Source organism: Lathyrus oleraceus, chromosome 2 (genome assembly GCF_024323335.1).
Source record: "Lathyrus oleraceus cultivar Zhongwan6 chromosome 2, CAAS_Psat_ZW6_1.0, whole genome shotgun sequence".
Lineage (NCBI taxonomy): Eukaryota > Viridiplantae > Streptophyta > Magnoliopsida > Fabales > Fabaceae > Lathyrus > Lathyrus oleraceus.
Window position 1 is genome coordinate 174185690 of NC_066580.1, and position 12693 is coordinate 174198382.

The 12693-nt window shown below is 32.2% G+C and overlaps 1 protein-coding gene across 1 annotated transcript; it reads left to right on the forward strand.

The window, feature by feature from the left end:
• Positions 1-1619: 1619 nt before the first annotated feature.
• Positions 1620-5448, forward strand: LOC127118723 (phosphoribosylaminoimidazole-succinocarboxamide synthase, chloroplastic). The gene is made up of 12 exons (XM_051048978.1): positions 1620-2024; positions 2112-2213; positions 3221-3350; positions 3608-3700; positions 3777-3865; positions 4097-4177; positions 4267-4356; positions 4466-4555; positions 4654-4704; positions 4788-4834; positions 4959-5016; positions 5094-5448. The coding sequence occupies exons 1-12, from the start codon at positions 1710-1712 to the stop codon at positions 5151-5153; spliced, it is 1206 nt and encodes a 401-aa protein (XP_050904935.1). The 5' UTR covers positions 1620-1709; the 3' UTR covers positions 5154-5448.
• Positions 5449-12693: the final 7245 nt, after the last annotated feature.

Genomic DNA, 12693 nt, shown 5'->3' on the forward strand with positions numbered 1-12693 from the left:
ACCCAGCCTTAAAATCGGTTATAGTTCAGGTTTTGTCAATGACAAATGGTTCTTCTTTGGTAATAACTCCTAAGATTTGAGACTCGGTTAGAAAAAGTGACCTAGAAATCCTCTCTGAATAAATTGATATAGGAATTGTATGAGCAAAGTTTACTTCTGCAATGTTAACTCTAATGGTTGAATCAACAGAATGTCTAGCGTTAAATGTCGATCCAATGCTACTAGACTGATTATAATGAAAAGATTGACTCTTATTCATTCGAATCCTGACTAATTCATCAATATCCTGAGTAATATCTCTAATAGATTTAACTTCAATCTTTTCATATTTAACCACATCTTGCAAAATCCATTCATGAGAGAATTTATCAATAATATCAGAAGTAATAAGAATCTTCGGAGTCATAACATTAGATTTGATAAGATTGACTTCAATAATACATGTTTCGTTTCTAGGAGTAGTTTTAAGAGATTTAAAATTATAATTAACATTAGAAATTTTGTAGGTAATTCTACTAATAACGTCTATGTTGGCAACTAACTCCAGGATTAAAGGTGTCACTTAGGTCTTGAACATATATGACTAATGAGATTTTAGTGAATTCATCAATTAAACTCATAACATAATTAGGATGGTAGTTAAAGTAAACTAGACTATATTAAGGTTAGATTTAAGTATAACAATAATTGAATTATGAAAATCTTTAATACGAGTATCACGGAATACTAACATAATATGGGTGTTTAGCCATAGTTTATGTAAATGCTTTATAGCTATTTGGATTAATCTTTTGTATATATATATATATATATATATATATATATATATATATATATATATATATATATATATATATATATATATATATATATATATATATATATATATATATATATATATATATAACGATATTCTTCTTTAACATGATTTTTTAACAGCTTTGTGTTTAACAAATTATTGGTTTCATGTTTGTTGTATATAGATATAGCAGATTTCGTAGTATGAATAATTTTTTAATTATAAAAATCAAACATGCTAATTTTATAAATTTCTTTTAATTTAATTTCTAGCATATACCACAATTAACTAATCTATTTTCTGATTTTAAAAAGCATCTAGATCTAATTCAAATTTATCGTTATTTAAGATAGAAGGAACTAAGATTCGATTACTAATATTATTACGTGAACTGCATCCTAACTCACTCAAAGTCTTGACGATTTGAGACATGGTTAGTAAATAGTAAATTTTTAAACAACTTTCTATTATGTAACCGATTATTTCTTAGTTTTCTTATTTAATGTATATCTCTATTTCCTCTTCCTTATTGTTTGTTTTCTTAACAACAACTAGAGTGTGTGAAACCAACGGTTTTACCGCCTCACTTCTCGGACTTACAACCTAGATCACATATTATCCTTAAAGAAAATCAAAATAATCTTTTTTTAGAAAATCTAATTAGAATAATTAGTAATTACCTCGTCATCATCCGACTCTAATACCAAACGCAAATAATAATAGTTAAAATAATTATTAAAATAAATTGAATAATTAGAGTTAAGATAAACACATGAAAGTGTATATATATAATATAATTTTATTTGAATTTCAAAATTCAATTTTTAATTTTTACTGTAATTGAAAAACCCTAACAATCTAGCTTACCTCTTTTCTTCATCACAGATTTTGTTTCAATTCTGAATTCGCTATGGCCGATTCTATACTTTCCCTAAACCCTTCCAAAACCCTACACAGAACTCAACTCAACAATCCCATTTCCCAATCCGCATCTATCTCCCGAACAAGAATCACTTTCAAACCAAACCAATTCCGAATCCCAGCTATTCGTGCTTCAATGGCGCGAAAAGAAGGCGAACAAAAACCTTCTTTTGGAGACACTCTCCTCAACAACGCTCGCAAAAACCAAGTTTTTGATTCCATCACAAAATCCCTCTCTAATTGCCTCTCTGAAACTAACCTACATTTGACAGTTCCTGCTCTCAAATCGAAAATTCGCGGCAAAGTAAGTATCACGTATTTCAACCATTGTTTAATTTTGCTTAGTTTTATGTATTTGGGATTTGTAAGTAGGTTAATGTAATGTTGGCAGGTTCGAGATATTTATGATAGTGGGGATTATATTGTGTTAGTTACCACTGATCGCCAGAGTGCTTTCGATAGGGTTCTCGCTTCCATTCCTTTTAAAGGCCAGGTCAGTGATTCTTTCATGCTCTGTTTATTTACTTGCCATGGTGTTTGTAGAGAGAGTTAAAGGAGCATTCGGTGTAATTTAGTTTTACACTAACATTCATTAACAACGCACTAGGTGTCAGTGTAAACGGTTTACATTGACAGTGTATGTTGTTTAAACTCTTGTAATGAAATGTCGATGATCCAAATCCTTTGTATAATTGAATGTGTGATGGAAAAAAGTTGCTAGATGGTATCGAAATGATGGAACCTGAAGGAGTAACTGTCTGATATTAGTTATGGTTAGGAAATAATTAGTTCATAATTTATGTAATGGCAATTATTAGGAAGTTAAGATTAGAAGATAACTCGTGCAGTTATTTAGTAGTGTCTATATGATAGTAGGGTAGGGTCGGTGTTAAGAGATGTGTGGTTTGGCCTAACTCATCCCTGCAAAACCAGTTTATATGGTTGAGTTAGGCCATACTACATTTCCTAACATGGTATCGGAGTCTGGTTTAAGATTCGTTGGACCACCTGCTATCAGGTTTTTGCTATCGGGTCACACACCATTTATTTTCACGCTCCAGATTTTCGGTCCATAGCGTGATGGGATGTGTTAAGAGTCCCACCTCGGATAATATGTGACTTGAACATGTGCTTATAAGCGGGGGCAATCTCCATCTTACAAGTCGGTTTTGTATGGTTGAGTTAGGCCAAACTACATTTCTTAATAGTCGGAATGGAGGAAGGACAGGATGATGTTATTATGTATTTTGGGCAGAGAACACTCACTACACAGAAAGTGTATTGCTATAATATCTGTAATAGGAAAATCAGTCTCTGGGACAATTATTGTGTTGTTGTATTTTTTGTAAGTTGGTTTGCTTCAACTCTGATTCCTTCTATTTAGATTAGTGTCTACCAAAACCTATGTGGAACTGGAAGATCATTTCTACCCGGTGGATTGATGATTACTAAATATTTGGTGGCATTCAATAATCTGATTGTTTAATCTTGTAATTGCAGGTTCTCAACGAGACAAGTCTGTGGTGGTTTGAGAGAACAAAGCACATAGTTTCTAACGCAGTTGTATCAGCTCCAGATAAAAATGTTACAATAGCAAAGAAATGTTCAGTTTTCCCTGTTGAGTTTGTTGGTGAGTTCATTGCTGATACAAAGTTGTTATTTTTTTGCCTGTCTATGGTTGTATACATAAATAATCTGTGTAAAATAGTTGCAGTCACCATTCATAGTTATCTGAATTTACTTGTATCCACATGTTGTCTTGTGCCTTTTCTTCTTCGTTGAAATTAAAATCCGTTATTTGAAGTGTTGTACAATATTTCAATTATTTTTAAAGTGGAAGTTGAGGACTCTAGTAATCATCCATTGATATATGTTGCTGGTTTGTAGCTAGAGGGTTTGTCACTGGAAGTACAGATACATCTTTATGGACTGTCTACAATAAAGGCAACCGTAACTACTGTGGAAATATCCTATCAGATGGTGAGAATCGAGATTTCAAATTCTTTTGTAATTAATTTTTTTGTCCCCTGTGTAATAGGATATTAACATATGACAGGAATGGTTAAAAATCAAAAGTTACCAAAGAATATACTCACTCCAACTACCAAGGCTGCAGATCACGACGTTCCAGTAACTCCAGACGAGGTATGATGCCTAGTTTTTTTCTTTCTTTTGCTACTTGTTATTGTGCTGTGATTGGTTTAAGCTTCATATGCAATTTAAATAAACAAAGAAAGAAAATGTAGGATTTGGATGGAAAAGGAAACAGTACAAGTGTATCGAACCGTTTAGCTTGTTGACTTCCAAAAATAGATAGTTTTTCTTAACACTTTTTCGCCAAGTTTTTAATTCCTCTAATGTTGTGTTTCCTTACAGATTATAGAAAAGGGACTGATGACTAAAGCTGATTATCTAGAAGTCAGTGAAAAAGCATTAAGCTTGTTTGAATATGGACAGGTAATAAATTTATTTGTCAAGGGAACTTCTAAAATGCATTCCCCTTGCTTTATTGCATGCTTGACTTTAGCATTTGATTGACTTTGCAGCAAGTGGCCTCGGAACACGGCCTTATTTTGGTAGACACTAAATATGAATTCGGGAAGGCAAATGATGGATCTATTCTATTGATTGATGAGGTTGAATGCTATCTTTGATACATATTGGATTTTTCATATGCACTCACATGTTAACTTTATGAAGTATATATATAGAAATATGATAAAGTTTCTATGTTCCCTATTATAGGTCCATACTCCTGATTCAAGTAGATATTGGATTGCCAATTCTTACTTGGAGCGCTTTCAAAATGGTCTTGAGCCTGAAAATGTCGATAAGGTGCTTTATATGCATCATTGTTTTCTTTCTTGATTGCATATTGCTAGTGTTTTATAGATGCTAAATAACTTGATAATATTCTATGATCCAATTTTTAGGAGTTCTTGAGGCTGTGGTTCAAAAGTCACTGCAACCCTTATGAAGACGAGGTAATTTACACTTTCTAGTGCTAATGGATTAGCTTTTGCAGCTTTTAAATACACATCAAATCATACGGGTGACTTTTATTTAGGTCCTTCCCGAAGCTCCTGAAGATCTTGTTTGTGAACTGGCTTGGCGGTATGTTTATGCTTCTTTGCATAGGTTCATGTTCTGTGAAATAAGAATCAAGTAGTGGTTGATTTATGAGTGCACCTATTTACCTGAATCATTTAAACGAGCATCATTCAATTTTTCTGGACAGGTACATTTTCTTATACGAGACTATAACAAAATCAAAGTTTGAGGTGCAATCGACCGAGGTAATCTATAAACCAATATTTTCTTAATGTACATTATCTAATGCAAATAATACTAATATCTATGTTTCTTCTTGTAGGAGGCGATACACGACAGAATTTCACGAAATGTTGCATCTGCACTATCATCCTTAAAGTAGCCCTGGAATTTTAGGAGTTCACTTTAGCACTGTATTTTTAAGTATCCCATGGTAAAATATATATATTAAATAATCTAAATTAATCAGGGAAAGTATCAGAAAATGAGTTTTTAATTTTCTAATTGACATAACCTAATAAAAGAGCTGTTTTTTTAAAGCAGGATTAAATGAGTCCATTGCTTTGTATTTTAGCTGGTGACAGCACTCTAACAATGAATATTTTTTGGCCTGTAATCTGTATGAGACGTTTTTGACTCTTGTTACCAGATACAATTTTTTGGGTTATGGTTTCTTATATTTGTGAAATTGCTTACTAATAAATTTAGTTCTGTTATAATTTTGGATAGAAAGGATGTATTATGTCAGTATAAAATATTTTTTTATCACATCACTCCACTAATATAATGGCAGTTTGAAAAATGTGTGGTTTCTTATTCTATTGTAGTATAAAGCTATTTTGCACTACTATAAGTTTATTAAACTTCTTTTCTAGGAGAAAAGAACGCTCTCATCATTTTACTCTATACCCTTAAACCAATTTCTGCCACAGCAGTAGTACAATTGTTGAATAACAATGGGTACCCTCCTGTCCTTATTGAGTGCGAGGTTCATTTATCTTCATTACAAGTGTTGCTTGCCTTTTTTGTTTTGTAGGATGGGTGTGTAAATAGTAGAATGCCAAATAGGCCCGCCTGATTTTGGCATGACAGACTTGATTCAATAAGGGATTGTTCAATACATATATCCCAATGATGTACGCAAACACCCTAACGAAATTTCAAAAATATCCATAGAACTTGGATTTTAAAACCTGAAGGAGATTGAACTTCGGATGCGTTTCAATACATATTTTTAAATAAATTCGGATTTCAATGTCCAAAATTTTTATAGAGATTGGAATTTGGACATTTTTGTTTAAGTATTCGCGCCGATTCAACTTTGGTAAGTTCGGGAGATGAAAACTATACACTTGTACGTCAATATCTTATTAAAGAGAACGATCCACAAGGCACAAGGTTATGCAAGAAAAAAATAAAATAAAATAAAATTCACGATGCTTTGATTTCTAGTGGAACTAATCAAGCAATGATTAAAAATTAAAAAGTAGATCCGTTTCCATGAAATGGATCATTTTATAGCAAGTGCATATAACAAAGTATGCATCGTTTTGTCAGGATATGGTTTCTTAGATACTTTTCACCACTACAAAGTGACCGACCAACAAACCATATTAGATGACTTATATATGTTAGATGATTTCTTATGAAACTCATGCTAAAATACTAGTAGATAAATGGGAGTTTTTTTTTAGGATGGATGAATTTGACAAGGTGAATGAATTTTTTTATTGAATTAAAAGCATTTTACCATCAAGAAGAAACTAGATATCCCAACTATCTTGGCACCCTTAGAGACTCATATCATATGATCATAACTCATATGTATAAATAAAGATGAAATATATATAAACTCATGCTAAAATACTAGTAGATAAATGGGAGAATTTTTTTTTATATAGGATGGATGAATTTGACAAGGTGAATGAATTGTTTTACTGAATTAAAAGCATTCTGCCATCAAGAAGAAACTAGATATCCCAGATATCCCAACTATGTTGGCACCCTTAGAGACTCATATCCTATGATCATAACTCATATATATATATATATATATATATATATATATATATATATATATATATATATATATATATATATATATATATATATATATATATAAGGGGCTAGACCAAAACTCTAAAAGGATAAAAAAACGAAAACGACACAAACTACGAAAAAATGTTACCAAGGGAGACCGAACCTATCCCTTAAGAACTCGTCCTTTATAAAAGCATGAATTGTATTCCATCAAAATAAAAAATTCATTGACAAGGTAAATGAAGTTGAAAGATAATTTAATTAGAAAAAGTCTAAGGAGGAACCACTCATATATTTAGGTGGTGACACAATTATTTTATTTTAGTTTGTATTTTACATTATGTGTATAAAACTTGAAAATTTTAAAATGTAATGTTGACACCATATTTGACGCATTTTAGTTTGTATCTTAAATTATGTGTAATTTTTTTTTGGAGTTTTCACGATGTAACATTAGTTAAACACGTGTTGGTTTTATAAATATAGTGTGTCCATAAAACACAATCTAGACACATCTTTGAGTAAAATAAATAACATTTTGACATATAAATTTGCAAGACAAGGGTGTTAGAATAACTCGATCCGAACACATTCCTGAATTAAGTAAATAACAGCTTGACATTGACATATAAGTTTATAAGATATTGTGTGTCTGGATACCACAACCAAGATATACCCTTGTAATAACAATACATAACATATAACTCAATCACATCAGTTTACAAGATTAAGTGTGTCTAGAGAACACTATCCGAACAAATTTCTAGGCCAAATAAATAACATCTTTACATTTTAGTTTACAAGAAAGTGTGGATCGAATAACATTATCCGGACACACCTTTGAGACAATTCATAACACCCTGGCTTATGAGTTTACAGGACATGGTGTCTCCGGATAACATTATCTAGATAACCTCTAAACACACCTTTGAGTCAAGTCAATAACACTTTGACATATAAGTTTTCAAAACAAGGGTGTCTGAGTAACACGATTCGGAAATACCAATGAATTAAGTATATAACACATTGACATATAAGTTTCCAAGACATTATGTATCTGGATAACATAAGTCATACACACCCTTGTAATAACAATACATAACATATAATTCAACCACATTAGTTTACAAGATCGAGTGTGTCCAAAGAACACCATCGAAACAAATCTTCGAGCCAAGTAAATAATAGTTTGACATTTCAATTTATAAGAGAGGGTATGATCGAATAACATTATCCAAAAACACCTTTGAGACAATTCATAACACTTTGGTTAATGATTTTACACGACATGGCGTGTCTGGATAACATTATCTTGATAAACCCCAAGACAATACATATTCCCTTAGCTTATCAGTTTATCTGACATTGTGTGTCTGCATAATTCTATCGAAGCAAACCTTTGAGACAATACATAACACATTGGTGTATCAACTTACCTATCAGGAAGTGTCTATATGACACTCTATGGATAAACCATATAATTTTATTAGTTAACCATATATTATACTCCATGGACTAGGAGTTGGTACACTATGTACATCCTCAGGTACTAGATGCTCATGGTACTCTACAAATAGCTCATTAATATCTCATGGAGGACTGCGGAAGGCGCACCTAATATGGGGTTTATAGGTATACTCTACATATGTATTGAATTGCCTAAGTAATCTCTTGGGTAAATGTGAGTACTTAAGTTAAGACCTGTAAACTAGTCATCTAGAGTACCAAAAGATCTCCTCTAAAAGTTGTGTCTGACGATGTTGAGTGTATGTTGTGAGACAAATATCATCTTCTTGAATATGGTCAAAAGAACGTTATGGGTTAGTCAGGAACACGCAAGGAAACTCTTTGCATTACTCGATAGCATACTTCCACTCGTCCATGCTTGAAAATGGTTCAGATGAAAATCATGTAAAATATACCAAAATTACTATGAAAATTATAATTTACATGTATTTATATTACTTGAAATAGACAATTATTTTTTGGCATTTGTCTTGTCCTCCACTGCCTACCTTCGTCTAACTTTGAGTACTTATAAATCAGATAAGATAACCCCAATTATACTCATGAATCCTCTCAAATCTATAAAGTAATTAATGTTGGGCTTAAATAATCATTTGGTCCTTGCAAGTTGGCGTGTTTTCCAATTTGGTCCCTGAATCTTTTTTTTTGGAAATAATAATTGAATGTTAAAATCATTTTGGTTTTAGTCCCTAAAGTGAAAATCCACATAAATTTTTGAAGGAAAATTCGCAGAAAACCTACAAATTTTTAAATCTGCTGGAAATTTGAAAGGAAAATCCGCAGATTTCCTACGAATTTTGATTTTAAGGACTAAAACCAAAAACATTTAACATTCAAAGATTCTTTCCGAACCAAAAAAGATTCAGGGACCAAATTGGTAAATACGCGAACTTGCAGGGATCAAATGACTATATAAGCCTTAATGTTGACAAAATCGACTTAGGTAACACTTTTGTCCATAAATACAATGGTGGAAACTAAATACAAGAAATATGTCCTCAAAGCACATTATTTGTAAAAAGCGACTCAAGGATAATCACCAACATGATTAACAAATTACCCATAATTTTTCTTAGAAATGAAAATCTTGCATGTGCTTATCAAGTATCTGCAATCTCTTTTAGGTTTTACCCGAATTAACTTCTACTTGTGTAACCATAAGGTCTAGTGCATCAATTATTTGAACTAGAGCATGGTTTAACAATCTACTTGTGATCGGAAGATGCAGGATGCATGATACATCATCCAGAGTGATACTAATCACACCAATTGAAAGATGAAATGATGGCGTCTTGATGTGCCACCTGTCAACAAATGTTGACAGAAGACCATGGTCAATGTAATCAAATCTTGTCATACAAATATCCTTTAGTCCAGATGCTTGTAATACTTCTTGAAACCATGGTTCATCTGGATGCAACGCCTATGATTCTTCTTACCTTGGTTAATATACTTTAGTGTATCACAATACTTTCAAGTTAATACATCAACGTCAGATAATTCAATTACTATAATACACATAAATCAGATGTTTAAAAGCATGAGTGAATATATGTTTTAACCCTCAATTACATAATCAAGAAGTGACATGACCTGCATATAGAGGAAGTAGTGACATGTTATATGGGCCTCTAAAAAATCTCTAAGGTGTGGCAGGAGCAGATTCGACGGGAGCATGTGCGACATGAGTAGGTACGGAAGTAACATGTGCATCAACATGAGACATAATCAATGAACATGGGACGAAGATTCGTCGGTAGTACCGTATGGTTTTCCAACTTCACTAGAAGATTTACCGTTCTCTTTACATATTGAATCATGTTGAGATAATCAACCATGGTTATACCTCAATTGTTCGTTACCCATTTTCTACAATCACGACATCAAAAGATAACATCAGTAAAACCTAACATAACATATACACTATTTAATCACAACATATGAGATATAATTTACATATTTGGTGTTCAGGTAACATTATCTAGATGTATCGATGCAACACTATCCGGATGGATCCAGATAACATTATCTAGATGATTTCGCACCATAAGAGCTAAAAAGTACTAAAACCCTAAAACTTATTAAATCATAACAATGACAAGCATGAAATATATGAGATATCTATCAATCAAATGCTAGGATACCAAACAAGAAATATATGATATTTCAGAATTAAAAATAAACTGAATTTATCATACTCACTAGAAGTAATACGAGAATATAAAACGGTTAATGTTACCAAATGTCCTTCAAATGTCAAAAACTAGATAAAAGGAATGTTTGGAATTGATTATTAAAGTGAACGTGATTGAGTAATACTATGAAAAAATAGTTTCACGAATAGGGAGAGAAAGCACATGTTTCTCTTTTTTCTTTCAAGCTTACTAAACGAGGAAGGAAAACAAGGCACAATTTATATTAAGGGTGTGTCAAGATAACATTATCTGGATGTTACGTCTAGATAATGTTCTCCAGAAAAGTATTTTTTCCACAAACCATTCTTTTCAAAGACAACGCAAGTTTGAGTGAGTTGGGTGGGTTCATATTATATTATCTAGACGAGGCGAGAGAGACAATTTTAGAAATTCATATGGTGTATCATTAAGGGTGTAATAAGCAACCTCCAATAAAAATATGAGGCCCTTGTTTTTCTTTGGAGGTTCTGTGTAACAAGTCAGGTCGCATATGCCTAAAATTGGCCCTGATCTTAAATGAAGGTTTAAGAAACTGATCATATATAAAACATTACGCTCTGTAAAATAACTTGCAAAAAAAGTGAGTCCACAAAACAAATTTTTTTAAAATGGGAAAATTCGGGTTTTTATAAGATATGTAAAAAAGGGATTGTTCATTACACCTCATGCCTTACTTACACACCCTGGAGAAATTTTTGAAATACCTTAAAAATCTAGATTTTGGAATCTGAATGCACAAAAAACACACACTAAGTACAAATAAAAAATGCACGAATTTGGAATTTGGACGCACCTCGATACACCATATTAAACTCAACCTTAGAACCATAACCAAATCAAAGTAAAAGAAATGCCTGGATTTCAAACTATGAATTAAACTTACGAATTTCAAAATCCAGATGCTTTCATTTAAGTACTCTCGTCCAATCTTTTTCTCTCTTTTTCCCCTTCCAGTTAAAACAAAATAAAACCAATGTAGCAGAAACATAGCTCCCATATCTCACATTGTTCCAATCTTTCTCTCAACTTCTACTTTCAGACGCCCAAACCTAGGATATTCATCAACTTTTACCGCTACCCGTTCAAAATATGCACGAACATCTCTCACATTTGGTAAGTTTCTCATACTCTTGTTTTATTTATTTATTTGTGATGCATGCAATTTCTTAGTATGTTATAATTATTCTACATCAGGATACACCCAATAGAAGTGTACAAGTTTGTTTCATCTTAATAAGATTTGGTATGAATTTAAGACATTTGAGGGTTACGGTACTTGCATGAATGCATTATGCTTTGGTGCGTTTAGTCTAAATTTTAAAACCTGAACCCTATCCATGGATAATAAAATCAAAATTTCTCTATTTTTCATTATGTTTTTTAATCCTGTTAACTGCTACATTTTTTTGCTTCTTTGATTTTGATATGCCTTTTCTTGTTTGATTATAAAAAAAATGGATGACGAACAACAAAGATACAAATATGGTCGAGTGTCCAACATGCTTTAGTGCACATGGAGAAAATTAGACTCTTGTAATCCGCAGTTGGAGAATTATCGTATACTACAAAGGGATCTCTTTCTCGGGATCATACATCTCCAACTTATGAAGAAGCACATACTGTTTCGTTCATGCGCATGATCCACATCATGCAGCTGGACCTGATGCTGCCACACTTACTAACTTTTCGGGAGCCCTCGAAGACATTTCACCAATTCCTTTATACGAACACCATGCTGTAGCTCACATGTGGGAGGGAGATATAACATAAATATTTTATTACTCTTTTAAACATTTGTTTTATACTAATTAAATTGTATGACATTGATGTATTTATTATTTGCAGTATAGGTACACATTGAAGTGTGTAAACCATGTCAGGAAGATATCAAAGATGTCACAACTTTATGAACCATGGATTTAGGAAGACTTGGAGCTATCTGGATTGAAGGACTTCACTAGGACTAAATATAGTTATATTGACCATGATTTGTTGTCTGTATTTATTAAGAGATGACATGCCGATACATCGTCATTTTATCTTCCGATCGGTGAGATGATTATAACCCTCAATGATGTATCATACCTTATACATCTTCCAATCAAAGGAAGATTGCTAGATCACTCTAGAATTAATAGATCTGAGATCCTTGACCTTATG